Source organism: Bos taurus, chromosome 19 (assembly GCF_002263795.3).
Source record: "Bos taurus isolate L1 Dominette 01449 registration number 42190680 breed Hereford chromosome 19, ARS-UCD2.0, whole genome shotgun sequence".
NCBI classification, from domain to species: Eukaryota; Metazoa; Chordata; class Mammalia; order Artiodactyla; family Bovidae; genus Bos; species Bos taurus.
In genome coordinates, this window is record NC_037346.1 from 29,050,240 (window position 1) to 29,076,928 (window position 26,689).

The following is a 26,689-nucleotide window of genomic DNA, read 5'->3' on the forward strand; positions in this document are numbered from 1 at the left end:
ACCCCTCAAGTCTATCATAAGCCCCAGAAATGCTTCCTCCTCTAGAGATGGCAGTTTGATTTCACATTGGCAAGTCCTGCTTGGTTGAACATGTGTCTCAAGCAACTCGGTACGAGTTACAGAAGGGAAGTTTGCACATCACGTCCATCCACTGGTGTGTCTGTGTGTCTCTGTGGTTGTGTGTCTGTATGCGTGTGTCTGTGTGTATGTACAGGCAGCAGGCTGTCATTCTGAAACACAAAAGAACGTGTCTGATGCTTTATGGCTCATTCATGTACAATAATGGTATAAAAACAGGCACCAGAGTTTACCACACCAATGCCAGGATACTGGCTATCTTGGCAAACAGAGAAAGGGTCCGGGTGGGAAGGGATGGGCTCTTTCGATAGCATTTCTTAAGAGAGACATCTGAAACAAACTATTCTATCTTGATGGCCAGTGTGTTCTTTTATGTAATTGTATATGTTTGAGACAGTTTATAGTTAGAAAGAAAGCAACCTGAAAGCGTTACTAAGGTCCTGGTACCCTAGACTCTTGCTACAAAGAACACAATTCCTGGACCAGAAGCACTGGTACACCCTGGATATTTGCTCCAAATGTGATCTCATGATGTTCCCCAGACAGGGCGAATCAGAAACGATTTGCACAAGTTCCTTGGGTGATTCATGTGTACATCACAGTTGGAGGAGCACAAGTCGGTCTGCATAGAGCTTCCTGATTATCACAGGGTTCCAGAGAAAGGAAGACACCAGGGACTTCGCTCACGATGGGAAAACTCATGAGTGAACCCAACGATAATGGGTTAACCCTTCAAAGGGATCCCTAGAATGGCATCACTTGCTCACGTGTATTCAGATATGAAAGCGAAGGGAAGTGGGGGAGAGTTATGCCCAGTGCCTGGCTCAGGGTCTCCTCCCCAGTGAGCCACACCATTATCTGGGAGCTAAGCCTTGAGTAACAGAACCCACGTCAAGGGCTTGGTTCATTTTGCTCTTGGTCCAAGGCCAATGGCTGGGCCCTTGATCCCAAGAAGGACTGAACTGGAGGGAAGAAAGTGGATATTTCACTGCAGTCACAGTCCCACCAAAAGCCTGGGCCTGACTGTGGGTAAGGTCACCCTTATAAACACAATATGAAATTCCCAAAGCTTTACTTGTTGATCCTGATGTTGAGAACATGCTTCACGAACCTCTGCAACATCAGGAAATAAAGTAGATGAAGGCAGGTGTGTCTCTTCCCTATGCAGTCCAAGGGTTTGAAATCAGACCCTTCTGAACAGTACGGGTTAAGGACACGGATTCTGGAACCGGATTACTGGGGTGTCATATAGCTCTACTGTTTACTAGCTGTGCAGCCTTGGACCAAGTTGATTCACCTGCCTGTGCCTCAGTTTCCTCATCTGTAAAATGGGGATAATAACAGTACTTTCAGAGAGCCACAGTGAAGATTAGACAAACCAAGAAAAAAAAAATGAAAAAGAAATACAAAGAACAAAATAAAAAAATAAACCACTTATGAAAAATATTTGCAATTCAAATGACAAAATGTTGATTTTCCTAACATAATCCCTGTCAATCAATCAATGAGAACAAGACCCGCCATCTGACAAGAAAATGGGAAGATAATATGAGTGAATCATTTTAAAAGTCACAGATGATTTAAAAGTCTATTTTTAAAATGCTCAACTCTACTAAAAAAGCAGTGTAAATTAAATTAGAAACAAAATACTATTTTTCACTAGATAGCTAGGATATCAAAATGAGACAGGATACAGTGTTGACAAGAGTTTAGGGAACAGGCATTCATAGAGAGTAGGCACACCCATCTGCAAAGCAACTTGGAAACATCCATCAGAATGAATACAAGCCTCTGACCCAGTTACACCCCCCCACATCCTGGCGACATGCAGACACCCCCCCCTCCCCCGCCCACAGAGAGGCATTTATAGTAACAGCATCGCTGGCATTGACAAACACTCTGAAATCATCTGAGAGTCCTACAAAAATCCATTAGGGGAATGATGAAATACATCTGGATACAATCATATACTTGCACGTTATTCAACTGTTTAGGAAATCTGATGTACATAAATGTACATAAATTGATGATGAAACAGACCTGTCTCTAAGATACATCTATTAAAATGTAAGTTCAGAACAGTATAATATGATATGTATATACATTTAAAAACATTAAAAAAAATTAGGGTGTGTCGACAGTGACTATCTGGAGAATAAGATTTTATATTCTTATGTGTTGATTAAAATATTTTGTCAAGCAGCAATATTGTTTTTGTAACATAATTATTTAACAGTTTCTGTAGTTAAGCTAATTTAAATGTGCCTTTCCTCTCCTTGGGTTTTCTTTCCTACTCCCAACAGGTGTAGCATGGCTTCTGTTTCTACTACTGTGCTATTAAAGATTTTTATATAAATGTTGCATTTATATTACATTATTCTGTTATGACATCTTTACATCATCTTATTTCCAAATGTCCCTAAGATGCTGTTTTTCATCCTTTAATGAACTAATTACACCAGGTTCAACAGAAGTTGGGGTGAAAAAGATTTAGAGACCAAACCATCCAATCCAAACCTTCTCTCACAGCACATATTCTAATCCCAGAAAGCAAAGTGCTTTACCTTTTTACCTTGTACACTGCGCAACTGGTTGTTAAGCTATATTGAAATTTTTTTAAAAAAACTTTCTTGCTGATTTTTCTCCCCCTTCCTTGTGCATTAGCTAATTTTTACCTCTAGGTGGAAGCAGAAGCTGACTCACAGGAATATTTTGGAGAGACTCTGAAACAGGGTTCTTTCTTTTCTTTTTTAAAAATATTTTCTTGGCTGCACTGCAAGGCATGAGGGTTCTTAGTTATCCAACCAGGTGTCAAACCTGCACCCCTTGCGCTGGAAGCGAGTAGTCTTAACCACTGAATTGCCAGAGAAGTCCCTGAAATACGATTATTTCTTTAAACAAAACGTCAGCCTCTATTCTGGGTCGGAAGTCCATCACTGGAGGAGAACCTTTGGAGAACTATTACCCGGGGAGGTGGGGCAACTTGGTGGGTGGGTGGGGTTTGCACTTCAAGGAACTCCAGGCAGGGGCAAGACCCCTCAATTCCAGGTCCTGGAGGAGTCAGCCCACCACCTGACCAGAGACCCTGGGCTTGGGCCAGAAGCAGCCCTCTCTGGGTAGGGTGTGGGGAGACCCCTCCCTCGCCACTGCTTCCCGCTCCACAGCCTGCACCAGTCTCACCCTGTGGAACACATGTTCCCAGGCACCCCATCTCCCAGCCTCTCCTGTCCATGCCTCTGGGACCAGGTGAGGACAGAGAGGGCAGCAGGCGACAGGGCAGCACTCACCCGCCTGCGTGGACTTCCTCCGGGCCTTCTTGATGTCCTCCTCTGTCTTGTTGCTCAGCTTGATCTCCAGCTGCTGGGTCTTCATCTCCAAGTCTCTCTGCCGCTCCGTGAGGGCTTTTCGGGCCTGGGGTCCAAGGACGTGGAGTTAATCACAGGCTCAGAGACAGCAAGGGCCCACTGGGCCTGGCCTCCTATTTTAGGTTGCTGTTCAGTCGCTAAGTTGTTTCTGACTCTTTGCAACCCTGTGGACTGCAGCACGCCACACTCCCCTATCCGTCACTATCTCCTGGAGTCTGCTCATCATGTCCATTGAGTTGGTGATGCCATCCAACTATCTTGCCCTCTGCCACCCCCTTTTCCTCTTGCCTTTATTTAATCTTTGCCAGCATCAGAGTCTTTCCTAGGTAAGTCCTTTCTTTTCCCTGCTTTGGTAAATGAGGCTACAGGGGTTCCGTTAGGCTGAGTGGCCAGATCAGCATCACTCAGCCAGCTGGGGACCACACTGAGGCTGCAAAGCATCCTTTAATCCTTGGCCTAGAGCAAGCCCCCCAGAGCATGTTTTCACTGGAGCATGTACATGCACTGGGGACCCAGGCAGTCCTGAGACCACAGCTTCTCCAGGGAGGCAGGGACCACAGAGATCATCGACGTCACCTCCCAACAGTGCTCAGCAGCTGGTGACACCAGCCTCCCCCTTCTGGGGTGGAATGGGCCTGTCGGTGCTGGGCACTGGCAAGGTCTAGGGTGCCCGCAGAGGTAACACGGTCCTCTTCTCCCGCACCCCTCCCAAAGGCGCGGGGGTCAGCCCCGGGGGGAGACCTCTCTCTGCTCCATAACTGACCATCAGAGCTCCCAGCAAGGTCAGACCACCTTGGCCTCTGGGAGGGGGGTGGTCTAGTCAGAAGGGATTCTGCCAGGTGAGACCAAGACAAAGGGGCCCTGTGTGGACTGGCAGTACATCCAGGCTTCAGGACCCTCAAAATCAGGGTGTATCTTGTCTCACATTCTACAACCCCAAGGCAGGTGCAGCCTCTCCCACACTCACCGGGAATCTGAGCACCAGGGGAAGCACACACGTAACCTTCGGCCGGGGGAGGGGGTTCTCACACTACCCCGCAACCCCAGATCCGGCTGCAGGGGGGACAAACGCCCCCGCCAGGGCACATGGAGCCCCTGCCGGCCCCCAGCCCCTGCTCCCTCCAGCAGGACCCCTCCCACTCCGCGACCTGGGCCCTCACCTTCTCCACCGCTGCGTAGCGGCTGGCAAGCTGCTTGCGGAGGTCTGCGATGTGGTGGTCACACTTCTTCATGTCCTTCTTGAAGTTCTCGCGGAAGTTCATCAGGGGCTTCTCCACCTCGCTGTGCAGCTGTCGATGGGGGAGACACACTCAGGACCCGGGGGGCACAAGCTATGAGAGGAGGGAGGGGGTGCTCTCTCCCACCCCGTGGGTGAGGATGGATACCATCTCACAGGGAGGTCAGAGACACGTGGTTGTGTATGCAGTTGAGGAAGTCACCTCCACCGGCCAGGCCCAGGGTTCACACCAAAGGATGGGTTAGTGCCTGGAGCCCACCAAGTCCCTGTGGGCACCCTCTTCCTGTGTGAAGCCCGAAGAGCCTCCTCCAGGGCTTTGCTCAGATGTATCCCTTACTTTCTAAACTGGGAGCTTTGGGGACCATCCCTGTGACCTCAAACACTCAGCCACTATCACAAGGGCGACATTTAACCAGGCGATCTCGGGTCGGTTCTACTTATTGATCATCTACCACGTGCCAGGTGCAAGGACCACAGATGATGTGCACGTGGTCCAAATCTCCAGGAAGCCATGATCGGGGCTCACAGGGACCCTCCCTGGGCTGTGCCCGCTGGTCAGCGCGGAGGCTGGCGCACCCCCACGCCACCAGAGTGGACCAGCCTTGCACCTCTAGGGCCAGAGAAGGGCCCTTTATGCTCTGAGAGGCGCTGGGTGGCATCAGGTTTCCCAGCTTTCTTTTCTTTCATTCCTCTTTTCCACCCCACTCTCTTTGGAAGGAGAACTGTTACTTAAAACTTTTTTTTGAGGGTACGAACATGAGATGTATGTGACAACAGATAAATATGGACCTGCTGTGGTCAAAGGCACAGTCTAGCGGCCTCCCTGCCCCCGACTCAGCTTCTCAGAGCCTCACCCACCCTGTCTTGGCTCCTAAGGCCCCCAAAATAACCTCTAGGACCTCCTTGCTGGCCTCCTAGGGCCCCTGACTTGGCCTTCCAGGGTCTCTCAACCTCCACTCTTCCCACTGGGAATCAGAACTGAACCTCCCTGGATGGATGACATGCCAGCTCTGGGACTTCTCTCCCTCCTCACCAGGCTCTTTCTTGCTACATTACCTTTTCCCCAGAGGCCTCAAGGATGGAGGTGCTCCCTGTACCAAACCACTGATTACATGTTGACTCTGAACTCTAGGAGGGTGGAGGCCATGCTGGCTGGGCCCCTGTTGTATCCACAGTGCCTGGCCGGAGCTGGTACACAGGGGGCCCTCCTGCACTACTCAGAAAAATGAGATTTTCGGGGCCCGATGCTCTGGGTGACAAGATGATGCTTTGCTGGTGGGTGACCTTCAAAGTCTAATGGAGCCGGGGCTGCACTTCCACCTCTCCCCTCATGTTGGCTGTAATGTCTGCTATCATGTTTTTGAGCCCTGGGAAGATTCCTTGCACAGGAAAACACCCCCATCTGGTGGCAATCTGTAAGATGTTACAAACTTAACTGCTTTTGAGACCTAGGGAACCCCCTCCCCACACAGATTAGGCACTGGGGGAGGAAGGCGAGGGCTGCACAGTTGGCTGCCTTGGGAAACTGCTCCTGGTTGTGGGTCTATATGGGTTAACTTGGCTTGTTGACCCAGTAACTCTGAGCTCTCTTTCTGAGGCCCTGGACTGCGAGTGATTTCCATATATTCATATGCCCAGGAGTGACCTGCAGAGACTTGTCAATCCTCAGGATTTCTCGGTCCTGGCCCCAGACTGTGTGGTCTGGGGAGGGACCAAGATCCTGCCAGGACCCCCAAGGCTCTCCCCAAATTCCAAATGACATTCTGGAAACATCACACTACTGGCTGTTAGAAGTGATTCAATCCCATAGATTGAAGACCCACAGAGACTCACTCTATATTTTAAGTACTTTAACAAAAAGGCTAATTTTTTAAGAAAGTTGGCTAGATGTCTTTATACTCATTCTTAAGTTTTAAGCATTACAGGCTAACCAGGAGGCCAAAGTCCTCCACAGAAGTTTGTCCTTATGAACTTGAACTGGCCTGGCTTGGCTGCAATGGCCATTGAAGCCATTCAGTTTGCCTTTCAGAATTTCTGCCTCTTCCTTCCACGTCACTCATCAGAAGAGAGCAAGAGAAGTCTCAGGTTGGAAGGAATTTCAGACACCACAGGAAGACCTCGGAGAAACTGTGGGTTGGGTGACGGTATGCCACAATAAAGTGAGTGTCACAAAACAGTGAGTGTTGCAATAGAGCAGGTCACATGGATGCTCTGGTTTCCCAGTGTGCACGAGAGCAATGTTTTATACTACACTGTAGTCTATTAGGGCTTCCCAGGTGGCTCAGCGGTAAAGAATTCGCCTGCCAATGCAGGAGACGCAGGAGATGTGGTCCCTGGGTCAGGAAGACCCCCTGGAGGAGGAAATGGCAATGGACTCCAGTATTCTTGCCTGGAAAATCTCATGGACTGAGAAGCCTGCGGGCTACGGTCCACAGAGTTGAAAAGAGTCGGTCATGACTGAGCAAGCATGCATGTAGTTTATTAAGTGTGCAATAGCAGTGTATCTTAAAAATATTCATGTCTTAATTTTAAAAATACTTATTACTTGGATTTCCCTGGTGGTCCAGTGGTTAAGAATCTGTGCTCCCAAGCCAGGGGGCACAGGTTCGATCCCTGGTCGGGGAGCTAAGATCTTGCATGCTGTGGGTATGGTCAAAAGAAAAATATTTATTACCAAAAAATGCTAACCATCATCTGACAATGCAGGGTTGCCACACATCTTCAATTTGTAAAAAAGACACACTAAAGCCAAGTACTATATAGAACAAGGATGCCTGTATCTGGTCCCGTGTTTCTCAAACAGTGCATTGCTAAGAGCTGTGAAATGGTTAGTGGATCAGGACGGCTTTTTGATGAGCATAGCCCAGACATGAAGAGGAAACATCAGAGATGTTTTAGCCACATACGGGGGTATCTGTATGTGATTATCTAGGTGTGGATACGTGTGTGTTCCGGGTGGCCATGGAAAATGTATAACTGGGTCACAGTCAAGTCAGTTTCAAGTCTCACTGATTTGGTCCAAACACTTCACTTCACACTTGAAAAAAATGGAAGCCCAGAGATGCTAAGTGGCTTCTCCCAAGATCACAAAGCTTGTGAGTGATAGCACTGATAAAAAATCATTTTTTTTATCATTCTCTTGAGGCCCTCTGTGCCCCCCAAAAATCTTCTGGCTGAATACATGGCCTCGATTGCATGATTAAATTTTCTCCCATCGCAAGGAATTTTTCTATTCTCTCTTCCTCACCCAGAAGCAGGTATAACTTCCTTTATACAGAGCAATCTTATTTCTTTAATAGTCTGTTGCTTTGAACAATGGCTCGAGCTAGGAGACTTAGAAAAGCCTAAGATCCCTGGAATGAAATTGCATTTCTTAAAGAGCTCTTGCCCCTCGACACAGAATACTCAGGAAGGACATTTTCAAGGAGCCTTTTTGGAGCAGATGTTAAAATGGGTTTTGCACACGTGGAGCTCTATTTATCTATGGTGGATGGATAGTCTTTTCTTTTTAAGGGATTGTCATACAATCACTGGGCTGCTACTATGGCTGCCTGAGGCCACCAACATTGACTGATGGACTGGAGGCAGCAGACATCTTATGGAAAAATCTATGTGTGAATTTTGTGTTAGTATTTTTCAGAAGCCTCCCATCAGCTAGATGAAGTCAGCTCTGAATTAAAACATCCCCGCATTTGGAAGATCAGCCTGTACCATGGTGGACAGCCCCTAAGAGAGGGCAGTGTGCTTCAGCACAGAGTTCTGGGTTTTAAATGCCACTGGTCTGCCCAGAGGAAAGGGCCAGGGGTCAAGGCTCCAACCCACTCAGTCTTCTCCTTTGTTTCCTCAATAGCTGAGCCCACTTGGCTATGTGACCACGGGCTGTGACTTGACCTCTTTGTTCCTTCTCATTTGTGAAACGGCAATGTTGTCTTGCATTATGCCTTATACAACTGAGGGAGATGAGTTACATCCTGCACATGAAACTCATGTAACGGTGATACTGTGATACATGGGGTTGGCTGCATATGTTAGGATTTTCCCATGTCCAGAAAATCCCATATGGACTTTTTGGCCCACCAAATGACAACGTGTTTATTTTGCTCTTCATCCCCGCTCCTGGCCGGAACTCCTGGAGCCTTTGTAATTTCCTAAACAACAAAGGTGCTGAGAGAGCGTCTTCTGGCTTAATATTTGGTCTTTGAGCCCAGTTCTGACACCAACTCCTACATTTCTTAGAATTTCTTATGAGACGAGTCTTGGTGGGCTCCTGGATAGGGGTTTGTCACCAAAAAGATCAGGCCATGATTGGAACTTTCAGCCCCTTCCTCTGATCCCTTGGAGGGAGAGGAAAGGGGCTGGAGACTGGGTTAATAATTATGCCTATGTGATGAAGGGCTTCCCTGGGAGCTCGGCTGGTAAAGAATCCGCCTGCAATGCAGGAAAGCCCAGTTCGATTCCTGGCTTGGGAAGATCCCCTGAAGAGGGATAGGCTACCCATTCCAGTATTCATGGGCTTCCTGGTAGCTCAGATGGTAAAGAATCCACCTGCAGTGAGGGAGACCTGCGTTTGATCCCTGGGTTGGGAAGATCCCCTGGAGGAGGGCATGGCAACCACACTCCAGTATTCTTGCCTAGAGAATCCCCATGGACAAGGAGCCTGGTGGGCTACAGCCCATGGGGTCACAAAGAGTCAGACACAACTGAGAGACTAACACACAGCACATGTGATGAAACCTCCACAAAAGTCTGAAAAATCACAGGGTCCAAGAGGTTCTGAGTTGGTGAACACACCCACGTGCTGGGATGTGCATCCCCAGCACCATGGGGACAGACACCTGCACTCAGGACCCTTTCTTACCTGACCCTGAGCATCTGTTCATCTGTGGCCTTTATCATACCCTTTAATATATAATAAACTGATGAATAAGTGTCTCCCTGAGTTTTGTGAGCTCTTCTAATAAGTTACCAAACCTGATGAGGGGATCACTCAAAACCCTGATTTGCAGCCAAGTGGGACAGAAGTTGTGAGTAACCCGGTGACCCACTATTTATAACAGCCGTCTGAAGCAAGGGTGGCCTCGTGGGACTGAGTCCTTAACCTGCAGGATCTGATGCTGAGCTCGGGGCAGTTAAGTGTCAGAAGTGAATTACACTGTAGGACCTCCAGCTGGGGTCAGGGAATTGGTCAGTGTGGGGAAAACCCAGACATTTGGTGACTAGAAGTAGTGCTGTGAGTATGTGTAAGAATTTGCTTAGTCGTGTCCGACTCTTTGCAACCCCATGGACTGTAGGCCGCCAGGCACCTCTGTCCATGGAATTCTCCGGGCCAGAATACTGGAGTGGGTAGCCATTCCCTTCTCCAAGGGATCTTCCCGACCCAGGGATCGAATCCAGGTCTCCTGCATTGCAGGCGGATTCTTCACCGTCTGAGCCGCCAGTGCTGTGAGCAGCAGTAGTAAAAAGTAAGATTATAGGAGAACTGCATGGGGGAGGGCTCTGTCTCCCAGTGAGCACTTCACAAATGACTGAGAATCAGGGGCCTGCTGATGGGGAGAAAAGGTCACCAGGATTCCCGGGGATCCAGCAGGTGACCATTTAGAAGCCTGCAGACTTGGCTCCCAGCCTCGATGCTCACAATGCTCACGACACAGCCTCACCATTCATCTCACGGTCAATGGAGGTTTCTACAGCTGCAGAGATTGGAGCTGCTGGGGGTTAGGAGAGCAGGAGGGAGACCTAGAGGGAACACTGCTGTGATTTACAGCTTAAAAATAACTCACTGCTCTGTATACAAGGTTCAAAGGCGACTCGTTTACGGGGCTCCTTTCTCCACCAGTGCTCGAGAGGCAATTTCCTTGTGAAACGGTTGGTGTCTAAGGTTAGTGTGCCCTTGTTGGTCCAGTTCTCACTCACGTTTGGGTGTCAACTCCCTCTCGGGGCACCAGCATCCTTCAGGAGTGGGGAGCTGGTAATGGCACTGTTTCTCCTCCCACCTCCGCTCTTTATAAAGCTCCTTCGCACATCTCAACTGTATGAGTCATTCATTCTGCCCTTGGTGTGCAGAGAACCATCATGGGGCAGGGTGGGGAGACATGGAAACAAAGCCAGTTTCCTGTCCCCCAACAGTGCACAAAGCCCAGAAATGCAACTGCTGTGGGAAAAGCACTAGAAAAGAGACAGGATTAGCGAGTGCTGAGCGTGGAAATCTCGGGAAAGAGCAGCCATCTTGGGGGATGCCACCTTCAAGTAGTAAAGGAGGTGGCGTACCCCTCAATTTTAAAGTGTGGGCTTATAGGCAATTCTAATCAATGTCCTGCGCTAAGCCATAATGGAAAAGAAAATGTAAAAAGAATGTCTTTGAAAGTGAAAGTCGCTCCGTCATGTCCGACTCTTTGCAACTCCATGGACTATACAGGCCATGGAATTCTCCAGGCCAGAATACTGGAGTGTGTAGCCTTTCTGTTCTCCAGGGGATCTTCCCAACGTAGGGATCGAACCAAGGTCTCCAGCACTGCAGGCAGATCCTTTACCAGCTGAGCCACAAGGGAAGCCCAAGAATACTGGAGTGGGTAGCCTATCCTTTCTCCAGCGGGATCTTCCCAGCCTAAGAATCAAACCAGGGTCTCCTGCATTGCAGGAGGATTCTTTACCAGCTGAGCTATCAGGGAAGCCCTAAAAAAAAGAATGTCTATGTTGTATGTAACTGAGTCACTCTGCTATACAGGAGAGATCAGCACAGCATTGTAAATCAGCTATGTGGGGTGCTGTGCTAAGTCACTAAGTCATGTCTGACTCTTTGCAACCCCATGGACTGTAGCCTGCCAGGGAATTTCTCCAAGCAAGAAAACTGGAGTGGGAAGCCATTCCCTTCTCTAGGGGGACCTTTCCAACCCAGGGATCGAACCTGGGTCTCCTGCAATGCGGGCAGATTCTTTACCGTCTGAGTTACCAGGGAAGCCCAAGCCTCACCATGGCCCAGGGTTAAACTTGGAGGGATTTTGTGAGTTGATTAGGAAAGAACAACCAGTATTAAAAATTCAATGGTCTAAACTTAAAATTAACAAACTGTATTAAAAACAAAGGTAGCACATACCCTCACACCCTCCTATTAACGACATCTGACTATTATCTGCACTCTTGATGGATGTGTATGGCTTTCGATGCTATTTTGTTGGTACAGGGGAGCAACCATCTATTGCTAGCATCTCTTCCTGACTCTTGAAATTTACACCATGGAAACCAGGCAACACCACACACTGGAGCAGCAGCTGCACATGTGTGTATAAGACCAACCCAGGGAGGGGTTACCTTGGCAGAGAACTTGAGGTGAACTTCAGCCTCATCTGCAAGGCTCTTCTTCACCTGCGCCCACGCTTCTCCCAGGGAGCTGCAACACCAAGGAGACGGTGAGGCTCGAGGACGGACGCACTGACCTCAGGGCAGACGCCACAGCCCTCCCCCCATGAGGCAGGATGGTGGGTCTTGACTCCGAGTCCCTGGGGAACGTACGATGCCTGAGACCATGGACTTGGATGAGGAGGAGGTCGGGCACAAAACAAACATGAGTACCATGCCTTGACCTATGGGACTGGAAAAGCCACCCCCAAACGAGCTGAGCATCGCACAGCTGAGAGAACTGACTGCAGCAGCCAGCTGAGTGCCTGCGAAGTGTCCAGAAGCCCAGAGGATTAGGCAGATGGGGCTGGTGGGGGGTGTCATGAGGGCCCTGATACCTGTCCCATGACTGTCCCCTGCCTTCCCGTCACCCTCCCTGGTTTGTTGTTGAGGGGTGCAAACACCTGCTGGCAAACAAGGAGGGAGAATGGGTGCCTTTCCAGGGAGAAGCCCTTCTCTAACAGAAGGTATCACACAGCCCTGCCTCCAGGCAAACCTCCAGTGGCCTGACTTCTGGGGGGGCGGGCTAAGATGGACCATCTGGGTCTAGGGGCCTCCTAGGGCTGCCCACACAGCTGAGAAGGCTCGCCATCCCCATCTTCAGGAACATGGCCTCCCGACCCATGCTCTAGAACCTATTCTGGCCAGTAATAAAGCCCCAGTGCTGCCCACAGCCAACCAGAGAATGGCAGAGTCCTCTAAGCTAAATTGCTTTTCCACTTGAAAGAGATGTTCCAAGTACAAGCAATCTCCCAAAGTCCCCTGGACTTTTGAAAGCATGCCCCCATGCTCCAATCTCCCTGACTGAGAACTCTTGAACCTCTCTGACCTTCCCACTGATGCTCCTGCATTCTTGCTCGAGACCTCTTCACCCAGCCAGTATACCAGGGCTGAACGGTCAGTTGACTTCCTTTCATCAAAAAGCCACTTCCCCCAGAGAATTCATTAAACTCGAGTGGCAAAACCTGATTAAAAGACAGCCTGCTGCGAGGCTTCTGGGTTCTGAGCTGAGCAACCAGCAGCTGAAAATTACCCAACAGAACAGAATGGATCCCTCTGATCAGAGTCCAGGCCTGTCTGGTGGTGGTGCTGGCTCAGGCCAGGGTGGGTGTTTACGGGAAGTGCCTGACCGATTTTATCTAGGATTCGGACAGCAAAGAAAGGTCCCCTTGGGTGATTCTGGCTGGGGGGCCCACCTGAGAAGGGATTGGGAATTGGGATGATGCAAGCTGCTGACGTCTGTCTTGGCCTGAAGGGCCTGAGCTCATGGGAGCTGGGTTGGGGCCATGCTGGGTGGCCTGTACCCTCACCTGACTGGGCAGATGGGTAGAGGGCCTGGGGTGGGGAGAAGGAGGGAGTGGAAGGAGTCATGAGAGTCATACAGATATGGGATCAGAATACCAGGTTCAGAAAAAGATTTATCCAAATATGGGTGATCTACGTGCAATAAAGGTGCCAAGCATCTTCACGGAGAAACGGACAGCCTTTCAACACCAGGTGTAGAGACAACTCTACATCCACAGGGAAAAAGAAATCCTGCCCCTGACCCCACGCCACGCACACAGGTGACCTCCAGATGGATCACACAACTAGGATAAAAGTCAACTGCTCACAGCAGCAGTCCTGGGGAGAAGCGGGAGCTCCATGACAGTGAGGTCAAAGGGGGCGTTTCTCCCTGCAGCGAAGCTACTCACCAGCCTGCGGGAGATTTGAACAAGAGCCCAGAAGCCCTGCTGGTGCTGAGTGTTTGTAAGTCAGCTGTTAGCAAAGCACACGGTCAATAACTGGCCCAGGGACGGTGACAGTGGCCTGAGACTGTCATCTGGACTATTGGGAGGAAAGGCGGAAGCACAGTTTCACACTTAGGGCCGTGTCCTTGGCCCCACTGCTGGGTTGGGCCCCCACAGGCAGGAGGACATCACTCCAAACACGTGGACGGGCCTATCTGAGCTGGTTCAGCCCCCTTGCAATATCTTAGCCAGCCTTGGAGCCACATCACAACTTAGGAAAAAAAGCCATTTAGAAATTCTCTCATTGAAGACTGTGATAAGAGGTTGATGGGAAAAAACAAACAAACAAACAAACACCCCAAGACATAATTTCTATTCCAGAACACCATCTGGGGCCTGCTAAATCAAAATCCACGTTACTGTCACAATTACCAACCAGGAAAGATCAAAATCCTTTCCACACAGGAGAGCAAAACTGAAGGCAGGATTCATCTCCTGATTCTGTTTATTCTGTACACACCCTGTGGAATCTGAGGGCAACTCAAGTCTCCCCATCAGCATCTTCCTAGGCTACCCTACATCTCTAGGCTCCAGCGTCATGCTCTGAAAGTTTCAGGTGGAAGGGCTGACGGACAGAGCCATGTGTGAATGCAAAGCGGCAGGGCGGCAGGTTGTGAACAGTGGCCCATGTGCCTCCTGGAAGAAGCGTGTGTGTGGGAGCGGGACGTGGGTACGGGGCTGATGGGGTACGGGTTCACGGCTGTGTTGCAGGTGAGCAATGCCAATCCATGACTGTGAGTGTGTGGTGGATTGCCCGTGTTTGTGGCTGCACATGTGTACTGCATGCTGGTGAGGCCTGACTCTGGACTCGTGTAGCTGGGAGCATATGCCATGTGCATGGGCAGGATGGAGTGTCTCTGGCAGTGGCCCAGGCTGAGGAGGTGGAATTTCTTAGGAGCAGTAGTACGACACTGCAGGGCGTGGGAACACGTAGGAAAGCCCCATCCCCAGTTCAGAGGGGAGACTCCCTCATGGGTCCCCTCCTGCCCTGGTCCCAGACTGGGTACATGGAGCAGGAGGAGGCTGGAGGCAGCTTCCCTGATGTCCCTAGAAGGGACACTGGCCATGCAGGGCGATCCTGTGGTTTGTGGCCTGCTGCGTCAGTAAAAACCATTCCAACCTCTTGGCTGCATGGCAAGCCCACGAAAAGGCCCTAATCAAAGCTATGTTTGGTTGGCAAAGCCCTGTTCCCTGGAGAATTCAAGCTATGAAGGCAGATTCGAGCTTGTTCAACATCACGGCTCTCTGATGACTATGACAGAGTATCTTCCATCCCTAGGAAGTCTCTATTTGAATCTTCATAGGAGGGATTCAAATAGAGACTGCACTGCAGGGAGGTCAGACTAGAGAGGGGACTTCGGGGGGCCTTTCAGCTCTTACCTCCTGAGATTCTGGTTTTGTTTTGTGATTGAGGGGAAATTCACTTAACACAAATGTAACCAGGGGATTTCCCTGGTGGCCTGATGGCTAAGACTCAGTGCTCCCAATGCAGGGGAGCACCGGGTTTGACCCCTGATCAGGGAACTAGATCCCACATGCCGCAACTAAGATCCAGCACAGCCAAAGAAATATTTTCTTAAAAATTAACCACTTCAAAGAGAACAAGCATTTACTACATTGGCCATCCTGGGCAACCACCACCTCTATCTAGTTCCAAAGCTTTTTTTATCAATATCATCTGTGATGGACTGAATGCTTGTGTTGTTCCCTAAATCCATAGGTTGGAACTCTAGCCTGCAGTGTGGCTGTTATTTGGACATTTATCTGTTACTCTAAGGAAGTAATTAGGGTTAAATGAGGTCATAAGGGTGGGGCCCTGATCTGATAGAATTTGTGTCCTCATAGGAAGAGATACCAGAGAGTTCCTTCTCTCTCCTCACCAAGGGAAAGCCACCTGCCACACAGGAGAGAGCTCTTACGGGACACTAACCCTGCTGGCACCTTGACCTTAGACTTCCCAGCCTCCAGAATCGGGATTAATTAAATTTCTGTGGCTTAAGTCATAAGGCTTAAGTCACTCAGCCTATGGTATTCTATTATAGCAACCTGAGCAGATGAACATACACCCCAGAAGGAAACTTTGTACCCATTAAACAGTTGCTCCCAGTCCCCTTTCCCCCAACTCCTGATAACCACCAATCTTCATTCTGTCTCCATGGATCTGTCTATTCTGGACATTTCTAAATGGAATCCTATAACATACAACCTTTGCATCTTGCTTCTTCCACTTAGTATAATGTTTTTGAGGTTCATCCACATGGTAACGAGGATCAGTACTTCATTCCTTTTTATGGCTGCATAACATTCCTATCCATATAGCCAATGTGGACAGACTAAAATTAGCTTATGCATTCATCCTTGATGGACATTTTGGTTATTTCCACTTGGTGACTATAATAAATCATGCTGCTATGAACATGCATGTACATATATTTGAATATCTGCTTTCAGTTCTTCTGGATATAAACCTAGGAGTGGAATTGCTGGGTCCTGTGGGAGTTCTGGTTAGTTTTCTGAGACATTGCCAAACTGTTTTCCATAGCAGCTGTGCCGATCTGCCTTACCACCAGCAGGCTGAAACTATGTTAACATATGGAGCTCAGAAGGCAGCAATCTACCCCCAACTAGGGACTCTTCTGTGGCCAGAAGGGTGGGGCTGGGCCTCCCCCAGCCAAGGTCCCACCCACGGAGGTCTGGATGGTCACAGCTGGAGGGTGAGGGAAGCCTGGGCCTAGGCTCACAGGAGAGATTCTAACCAAGGGGCCAGGTGTGGAATCCTCCCACATCTAGTTTCTTGCCAGCCTGCTCTCGGAGACAAGGGAGCAGGGGTGGGCATCTGGAGGCTGGTTCCAAGCTACTGGGGAAAGGGCAGAAGGGGTCCTGGCATACTCCAGCATCTGCCAGGAGGCCCTTGGCTGCTAATGAGTAAATAATGTGGAAGCACAACCTTGAGCATGGATGCCCACACCTGGAGTCATGGCTGGTCAACTGGAGCCATGAATGCCCACCTTGAACCAAGAATGTTCACCATTAACCATGAATGCCCACTTTGAATCATGGGCACCCACCTTCAGCCAGGTGCATGGAGACCTCACCATCCATATGGGACCATGGCAATGACCAGTGATCAGTGAAAAGGGATCCTCCCCTTTCTTGAGTGTCCCTCCCCCTCCCTACCCCACTCCCTGTTCCTCCTACTCACCCCTCCTCCTGTGCGGCCAAGGAGTTCTGAGAGAGCTTAGCTAAGTTCTTCGCATATTCCTCTTCAATCTTTATCCTGCAAAGGGAGAAAACCCAACATGTCAGCTCCTCAGAGCTAGACCGTGGATCTGACCTGCAGCCTTGCTGCTCATTAACGGTGTAAAGACCATTAGCTCTGCAAGTACGTGGCTCTTGTCTTTCCACCCGACTCACAGTAGGTGCTTAATATGAGCTGAATGAAGGAATGAAATTGAACCTCGATCTGCAAAGTCGGGGATTGGTGCCTGTGTGAGGATGAAAAGTGGTCATCTGCATAGCCCCTAGCACAGGGCTGGACACACGGCAAACACTTAAATGAAGAGATGTAATTGGTAATGGACCACGGCTGCCCTGCCCCTAAGTGAGAGCTCTGGCGTGAGAGCCTGCAAGGTAGCCACAGCCCCTAAGAAGCAGGAAGAGAACGCTGTCCATGTTCTCCCAGCCCTCAAGGCCACCAACTTCCCAGCCTGCAGGGTGCAAGCATCTCCATGGAAACCAGTGGTGCCCAGCAGATGCCACATCCCCAGAGAGGGAAGTTGCCTTGGATTTCACTTTCAGCAGGCCCTTGACACACTTTCAAGGCAGCTCTCCGGGGAGGGGTCTGTATTATCTGCCACAACTGTGTAAAACGTGTTGTCATGGCATTAGTCACTGTCTAAGCAGTCCCCTGAGGAGCCATGCTTGTGATGACCAGAGCCGGCCAGACGGCTGGGGCCTCAGAGAGGCCCCTAGTCCGTCATCTGGGAAACGAAACAAACCCAGAAATGCTCCCAGGGCTGCAGCATTTGCTTCTTGGCTTCTCAGGAGCTGAAGCGTGAAAGGATGTAGAGAGAGCGACCTGATCGAATCTCCGGGCAGCATTCGGGGGTCACGATCACTTCCCACGTCAGTGCTGAGAGGCCCAGTCTCGGTCCTTCTCTCACCACCACCTCTGCCATCTCCACATCCTCCCAAGCCCGCCTCCCTCGCTTTCTCTCCATCCAGAGAGTCTTTAGTCCCTCCTCTCCCCAGGAGGATGTGGACGGTCAGCCTGCAGCTTCCGGCCAGGAGATCTCTCGAGAAAGCAGATCTAACCATGTCAAAACCACGTCACACTCTTAGCTTCAAAAGTTCAGCAATGCCAACTGTGTGTACCGGGCACGAGGCCTGTCCTCTCCAGGGCTGATGCCAGCCTCGCTCCCCTAAGCTGAGGTCACGTGCTTCACCGGACGGCTGGCCTCCCACCCTGGCCCAGCTCTTGCTTCTGCACCTCAGGTCCCACCCCTCCTGGCTCTGAAAGGTGCCCCTTCGAGACCCTAGGTGGACTGAGAAGTCTCAAGAGTCCACCTGTCCCAGGGAAGACCAGGGTTCTCGCATGTATGGTTCCATTTATTTATTAATGTGACGTCTTTATGAAAGCATAAACCACAAGTATGTTCAAACTTGGCTTTTCTAGCCATTTTCCTCTTGGCCTGGTGTCTACTATTGTTTTCTGACACCTGAACTACACAGTCTCTCAATTTCCTACCTGTTTCATAGGCCATAAAGCAAAGATTTGATTCTATCTATAGAAAATAGGCCTCCTAAAGGAAAGCAGGTGCTTTAACATACCACAGAATTGTTACTGAATTACTGTTGCTGTAAGTAAAAAAGAAACATTGGGACTTCCCTGGCTGTCTAGTGGCTGAGACTCTGCACTTCCAATACAGGGGGCGTGGGTTCGAACCCTGGTGGGTGAACCAACATCCCACATGCCTCTCAGCATGGCCAAAAAAAAAATTATTTCAAAAATACATTGCCATTTACCGTAAATATTTCCAGTGTGCCTTTGAAATTCCAGATATGAAGTTGTGTGTATGTATGTGTGTGAGGGAGGGGGGTAAGCATATGTGTGTGAATGTGCAGGTAAATGTCAGCTTAACAGAGTCTCATAACTTGGGAGAGCCTGGGGAGGGAGGGAGATGGAGAAGGAGCTTGTCACTATAACTTTCCCCACTTCCATTAGGCTGAATTCATCATTCCCTTGGCTTTGCTGATGTCTCAAGCGGTAAAGAATCCCTTGCCAATGCAGGAGACACAGGTTTGATCCCTGGGTGGGGAAGATCTCCTGGAGGAGGAAATGGCAACCCAGTCCAGTATTCTTGCCTGGAGAATTCCATGGAAGAGGAGCCTGGCGGGCCACAGTCCAGGGGGTTGCAAAAGAGTCAGACATGACTGAGCAGGCATGCGTTGTTTCCTCATCTACACACAGGCAAACCACTATTATACTCCGCTCTTATCATAATGACCTGACCTCTCCCATCAGACTGAGTTCCCTAAAGGCAGAGATGGGGGTAGGGGTGGGTGTTTCTGGATGCCCAGGGCTGGGATGTGGTTTTGACTCAAAGATGAACAGAAGGTAACATTCTCCTTTTTTGTTACATTAAAGAACCGTGGCTGTGCATGCACAGATAAGCAAAGGAGCCAAGCAGTCTTCATGGCAATATATTATGGAGTGGTGGGGACTGCAGCAAACTGGAAGCACAGGCTCCCAGCACACGGGCAGCTGCTCCTCAGCTCCAGGCACTGTTGCATGAGGGATGCACAGCCACGGAGCCAGACTTTTTGCTCTCCCCAGAGATGTCAGATATGCAGATTTTAATGTGAAATCCACCAGTTTTTAACATTGGTTTGAATCTTTGAAAACACTACATAGGCCAAAGCAACACACCTGCTGGCCAGACTTGTCCCAAGGCCCATGAGTCTGACTCCTATTTTGCATGTCCCTTAGTGCAGAGCTGGGTGTGTGGGGCTCACGCCGGGCTCAGGGACCACGGTGGGTGCCATCACCAGCCCCGGAGCGGGGAGGGCCCAGGACTCACCTTTCCCGGATGAACTCTGACATTTCCTTCTGCATCTGCTTGCCCTTCAGCTGTTTCTGCAGCAGCAGTTCAAACCCAGCCACCGTGCCGTTGCCTTGGGAGTCCTTCTTGTCAGCCTAGGAGGGAGAGAGAGGCAGGAGCGCTTAGGGACACCGGCGTCTGGAGCTGGGATGAACCGAGTGTAGGGAAGACAGACCCCAGAAAAGACCCTGTTGTTCTTCATTCGCTCAGTCGTGTCTGACTCTTTGTGACCTCATGGACTGCAGCACACCAGACTTCCCATCCTTCACCATCCCCTGGAGTTTGCTCAAACTCATGTCTACTGAGTCAGTGATGCCATCCAACCTTCTCATCTTCTGCCACACCCCTCTCTGCCTGCCCTTAATCTTTCCCAGCGTGGGGGTCTTTTCAAGTGAGTCGGCTCCTTGCATCAGGTGGCCAAAGTACTGGAGCTTCAGCTTGAGCATTAGTCCTTCCAATGAATACTCAGGGTTGATTTCCTTTTATTGTCTGGTTTGATCTCCTTGCAGTCCAAGGGACTCTCAAGAGACCCCGAGTCACCTGCTAATAACCCTGACCTCAGCCCGAGAAGGAGGACGAGGGCAGTAGTCTCAGCCGCCCCAACTCACGCCCCTCCCGGTGCCCTTGCCCCAACGTGCTCCCGGATGCTTGAGCCCTGACCACTGCAGCCGCCCCACATCTGGGCCTCTCAACCCCTCAACCTAGAAATGAAGAAAAGGAAGGGCAGGTGGCCAAGAACACAGGCTCCAGGTGGCTGCTTGGGCTGGCTAGATCCTCTGCAGAATTTTAGCATCTTGACTGAGCTGGGAGACAGTGGATAACCTCGGGGGCAGGTACCCCCAACCCTGAGCCTTGCCATCCACTTTAACACTAGCCAGGCAGTGCCATCCTCCAATGCACATGCCTAAAAGATTGCAGTGACTTCTGGGGAGAAGCTGGACTGAAGGGCCGCTGCCGGAGTGGAAAAAGGCAGGTTTCCAGGGTTGACATCTCAGCCACATCACAGTGCAGCTGCTCTGGCCATTGAAAACTTACTCCAAGTACATTTAAGATGTGTGCACTCCATTGTATGAATGCTACATCTTCATGAAAAAGTCAAAGAAAAATTATTCAAAACACTTAGCCCCAATCCACCTCCCAGAGAGGATGGACAGGCTGAGCAATTTGTCCACACTGGGAAAACCGGCCCAAAGAAGTGGGCTTTAAGGATTGTGTCAGCAGAGAAATTTCTGTGAGAAGAAAAGGTCTTGATGGTCAGGGAGACAAAGCCCTAGGTTAGGTATCAGAGTCCCAGGAAAGCCTGAATCGAGATGGAAGCAGGATGGCACTGACCAGGATCGCCCACTCTCCCTCACTCTCCAACCCCTCTCCCTCCACTGACCTCTGGCTCCCAGGGTACCCATTCCTGGAGTCTAAGCTGGTCCACTTCCCATGCTTGGTTCCTGTTCCCTTCTTTTTGGATGACATCTCCAAATTCAGCTCCTCCCCTCCATCTCCACAGCTGCCACCATCTTCCCTGGCCTCCCAGAGGCTAAGGGGCACTCCTGCCTTCCCTACATGACACGTGGGGCTTCCTGGGTGGTGCCAGTGGTAAAGAAAATCCACCTGCCAATGCAGGAGACGTAAGAGACGCAGGTTCAATCCCTGGGTCTTGGAGGTCCCCTGCAGGAGGGCAGGGCAACCCACTCCATTATTATGCCTGGAGAATCCCATGAACTGAGGATCCATAGGGTTGCGCAGTTGGACATGACTGAAATGACATAACATGCATGCATGTTCCAAGGCACATACAAACCAGATCACATCCTGTTCCTGTTTGAATCCTCTACCATCTGTTTATACTGCAAACAGAATAAAATACAGCACACTGATGGAGCCTATGAGGTCTCATACACTCTGGTCCCTGCTCATCCACACCCCTGAGCTCTTTCTTCACCATCTCCAGGTGTGTCTGTTGCCAGAGCCAGAGTTCTTCCTGCAATATCCCCACCCCATACTCATCTCAGAAGATCTAGAAGAAACACAGATGGGGCAACAGGAATCCCTGGCTAGCTTCTAAAGTGCAAGAGGTTTGGTAGGAAGACAAAAGTGACTGTTTAATATACACTTGGTTAGCAAATCTAAAAAAGGGTAGATAATCCATTCTGCATGGTGGATGAAATTTTATAAAGTTTTTCTTTTTTAATTTCTGATTCCTTGGGGCCTTTGCAAAACTTTATTTTTTTAGGTGTACCATTGGTGATGGTGATTAAGTCACTCAGTCATGTCCGATTCTTTGTGACCCCATGGACTGTGGCCTGCTAGGTTCCTCTGTCCATGGGATTTCCCAGGCAAAAACACTGGAGTGGGTTGCCATTTCCTTCTCTAGGGGATCCTCCAGACCCAGGGATTGAACCTGTGGCTCCTGCATCACAGGCAGATATTTTACTGCTGGGCCACCAGGGAAGCCCCAGTGTATGATTACTGGTTTTTAATATATACACAGGTTGTACAATCATCACCACTGTCTGATTCCAGAATGGGGTGATTTCATTTTTAAAGCCCTTGTTAACTTTAAAATACAAATGTCCAGGAGGACTCCAAGAGTTTCTGAGTAGGACTCGGCATCTGTCAAAAGATGTTTAATTTTGGAAAACTACACATAAAATGTATCATCTTAACCATTTTTAAGTGCACAGTTCAGTGGCATTAAATGGCAACCCACTCCAGTGTTCTTGCCTGGAGAATCCCAGGGACAGGGGAGCCTGGTAGGCTGCCGTCTGTGGGGTTGCAGAGAGTCGGACACGACTGAAGTGACTTAGAAGCAGCACTGTTGGGCAACCATCACCATCATCCCATTCCAGAACTTGCTTATCTTGCAAAACTGGAGGTTCCCATAAGTAACACAAAAGCTCTGGAACAACAGAGTTGCTCACGCTGGAGCTCCCTACAAATTCCTGGTGACTTTGATAGAGACAGGAAGGCTGTTGGAGAAGCACTGTCCAAGATCACCTTCAAGAGCGACAGAACAGGCTGGAGCCCAGGTTCCTTTCGTGGAGTTGACTTTGGTCTCCTGTCACCGCTGAGCAGCAAGGTGACCCTCCAGCTTACCTACATTCTGGCTGGAGTTTCCGTTTTGCCCTGTGGACTCTCTGAGGTTTACAGAATAATCTAGACTCCAAGTGGGTCTTAAGTTTCCAGCCTCCAGTGCTCAACTGACTGCCAGCTGTTAGGATTCATCTGGAGAAGTTGCTTTGCTTTGAGCTCAAGGCTCCTCCCGCACCTCTCGGGTGCTCACTCGTGGTCCCTGGGACCACAGTCCAAGCAACACCGAGCACCACTTACCCAGAAGTAGTCACAGTAGCTCCACTCAGTTGGTTTCAGCAGTTGCTGCTCCGGCATTGTGTCTGGGTGAGGGAACGTCACGCAGTTTATCTGGAAGGCACAGACAGGAGAGAGCACAGCTTGGTTAGAGGGTTAGGAGAAGCTGGGGAGGCTTTGGTCCCGGGACAAAGCACTCAAGCAGTCTCCCTACAGGGCCAGCTTGGTCGAGAACATGCACTGGTATCGTGCGGTGGTCAGCATTCAAATGAGGGGTGACCGGCATTCGCCCCCACCCCACAGGGGCTGGAGTCAGTCCAAGCCGTCTTAGAGAGCAGTGCAACAGGGCTTAACAACACAACCAATGTCCAGAGCCCTCCACCAGTGACCCTGCTTGTAGGATTCTCCCCTCCTCCTGCACGTGGCTACAGGGACTTAAGCACACGGTTTTTACCACAGCTATGCCTACACAGCAAAAGGCTAGAGCCCAACTCTACTGGCCATCAGCAAGAGAATCATTAGAAAGTATGAGAGACATGGATAGGAATCATAACCATGGTGAAAGGCCCAGCGAGACATTCTTCTGTACTGATAAGGAAGGTGCAGGACAGTGTTAAGTGGGTGGGTGACTGGGGAGAAGAGGTGGAATAGTATTTAGGGTTTGTTGTCTTAGAGTTAAGAAAAAAAAAAAGGAAGGAGGTAGGAATAGATCCAAATTTGGCATATTTCTGGGAGGAAACTGATGACATCATTTGCTTCTAGGGAAAGGAATTAAGTGGCTGAGCATCCTGGGTGAGAGGTGAGTATAGTCAAAGCTATGGTTTTTCCAGTAGTCATGTACAGATATGAGGGTTGGATCATAAAGAAGGCTGAGCGCTGCAGAATTGATGCTTTCGAATTACAGGGCTGGAGAAGACTCTTGAGAGTCCCTGGGACAGCAAGGAAATCAAACCAGTCAATCCGAAAGGAAATCAACCCTGAGTATTCATTGGAAGGACTGATGCTGAATACTTTGGCCACCTGATGCAAAAAGTCGACTCACTGGAAAAGACCCTGGTGCTGAGAAGGACTGAGGGCAGGAGGAGAAGGGGGCGGGCGACAGAGGGTGAGAGAATTGGATGGCATCACTGATTCAATAGACATGAATCTGAGCAAACTCTGGGAGACAGTGGAGGACAGGGGAGCCTGGTGTGCTGTAGTCCATGGAGTCGCTAAGAGTCAGACACGACTTAGCAACTGAACAACATGCACTCTATGAACAAAGAGAGCTGAAATGAGAATCCCGGGTGTGTGTCTGGGGCTAGCTGGCCCAGGAGAGAGCAGTGCAGAGATTCCTGGGTTCTGTCTCGGACTTTTCTGCTGGAGCCTATCTGCAGCACTCCTGGCTTTCCCTGCTTGCAGCTGTGCCTTCGCCGCTGACCCTGCTGATGCTGCTTCAAGCCCCGCATCTGCTCCTGGAGAGTCTGCTAATTTGTTCTGGGAGCTGTAAGGCCTCAGGAAGGCAAGGCCTAAGCCCCGGCAGTCTTTAACCCTCATCACAATCCCAGCAACTGCTGAAGTGGGAGTCGTCAGACGTTCAGGGGGAGAACAGTGCAGAAAATCCCCGAGGTTCTGAATAGAAGCCACAAACTCCATTGCCAGAAAGCCATGGAAACAAGTGTGGGGCTGCACGTCATGGAAACTGCAGCTCAGGCTGTGGGGGGTGACCAGCCTCCACATTCAAAAGTGGGGTAGGCTGGGGAGGGTCTGTCTGTGGGGGCGGGGAGCAGATTCCTCTCAGCTCCCGCCAACTGCTGTCAAGCTAGAATGAAGAGTCCAGGCTTATCAGCTTATGTGATGACTTGACAGTAGTGGAGAACGAGGATTTATACGTGAAGTATCTCAGTGCTTGAAAGTCAAAGTGTTAGTTGCTCAGTCATGTCCGACTCTTTGTGACCCCATGGACTACAGTAGCCTGCCTAGCTCCTCTGTCCGTGGAATCCTCCAGGCAAGAATACCAGAGTGGGTTGCCAGTCCCTTCTCCAATGTTGGCAATTCACTCATGGTTAATAACAGCAACAACAACCCCTTGCAAGTCAAAGCAACTCCTCTGCCAGTCGAGTCAGGTCCATGGGTCCCCAGCTGCAGCCTCTGGTTTAGGGGCTCGGGGGTGGCTGGAAGTAAATCCAGTAAATCCCCCTCCTGCAGTCTAGGGGGGGAGAATCCAGGAGAAATTCCAGCCAGGGAAAGAGCCCCCTCTTTCCAGAAACTAGCATGTGGCCAATGTAAGGGCAGAGAGTCCTGCTCTGGAAGGAAACATGACGCAAGAGGCAGGCCCATGGCCAGGGATGATCCAGAGAGCCCTGGGCAGGGGAAACGGAATGCCACCAAGGTCCAGGTGGGGGCCAAGGCAACCCCAGGGTGGGGAGCTTCCCCCCCGAGCCCATCCCACTGCCACCCGAGGCATCACTGGCCTGCAGTCTTGGGGGCCAGACAGCCTCTTGACACCCAGCTCAGGCAGTGGGTCTTCCCAAACCCTCTTTTCAGGCTGACACCCCAGAGAATGTCCAGAGGGGAGTCTCCTTCTGGAAAGCAGGGCCGGATTCCACAGCCTCACATGGTCCTTATTTCACGTTCCAGCTTTTCTTGCCTCAACAAATAATGATGATCACAGCCCATCTTTATTTTGTTTCATAATGTAGCCCACGGCAATTGAAAGCAAATGTAATAATGACAAACGAACTATGACATTGCACTGGGCATTAAGAATCATGGAGTAGGAGGTTGAAGGCACACAGAAGGGTTAGAGGTCTTCTAGAAAGTGCTGTCCAGGGTCTAGAAGGCAGGGGGGCTCCCACAAAGAGTGGCCCTGTAACCACCACTGAAGGAAAGCTAATGGGGCTGGGGGAGAGGGCTTGTGGCTTCTGCCACTCTGAGGGCACTAGCCCTCAGAGGGACTGGCCAGTGGCCCCTGAGTGCCCGTCTCCACTCAGTCAACCCCGATTTTGGCATTTCTCCAGCCCAGGAATCTCACAGGAATTTTCCTGAATCCTCACAGAGCCCTGCACCCGCTTGGTGGGCATCTCCAGAACTGCACCTCACCAACCCTGCTGTGGAAGGAACTTGTAAAACTCGTGGAATTCCTGGGAGAATTCCTGCCAAGAGCTTTGGTGGCTCTTCACTTCATCCTCCCAGCAACCCCACGAGCTGGGTCACTGGCCTCATTTGATTAACTGAGGGTCGCAGAAGTATTTGCATCCATGAGGCTGTACCAGGAACACTTGCTCGTTTGCGGTTCATGCAAACCTTTGTTGAACGGCTACCTGGTGCTGCGCACTAGGGTAGATCTTTCTAGCACTTTGCACGTGTGCATTTGTATTTCTCCTGACTGCTTGTGTAGCATCTCTCTTTCTTTGCCAGAGAGGAGGAAACTGCCCTGCTCCC

General features: G+C 50.2%; 1 protein-coding gene across 7 annotated transcripts in view; it reads right to left on the bottom strand.

Moving 5' to 3' along the window:
- The window catches only part of GAS7 (growth arrest specific 7), a 209,993-nt gene that overhangs the window by 9,102 nt on the left and 174,202 nt on the right, over positions 1–26,689 (bottom strand). For all 7 annotated transcript variants that reach the window (XM_005220391.5, XM_005220394.5, XM_005220392.5 and 4 more), the window contains 6 exon segments: positions 23,291–23,380; positions 19,946–20,061; positions 17,068–17,142; positions 11,989–12,067; positions 4,604–4,732; positions 3,366–3,489 (listed from right to left, as the gene is read on the bottom strand). In XM_005220391.5, coding sequence (XP_005220448.1) covers positions 3,366–3,489; positions 4,604–4,732; positions 11,989–12,067; positions 17,068–17,142; positions 19,946–20,061; positions 23,291–23,380 — 613 coding nt within the window.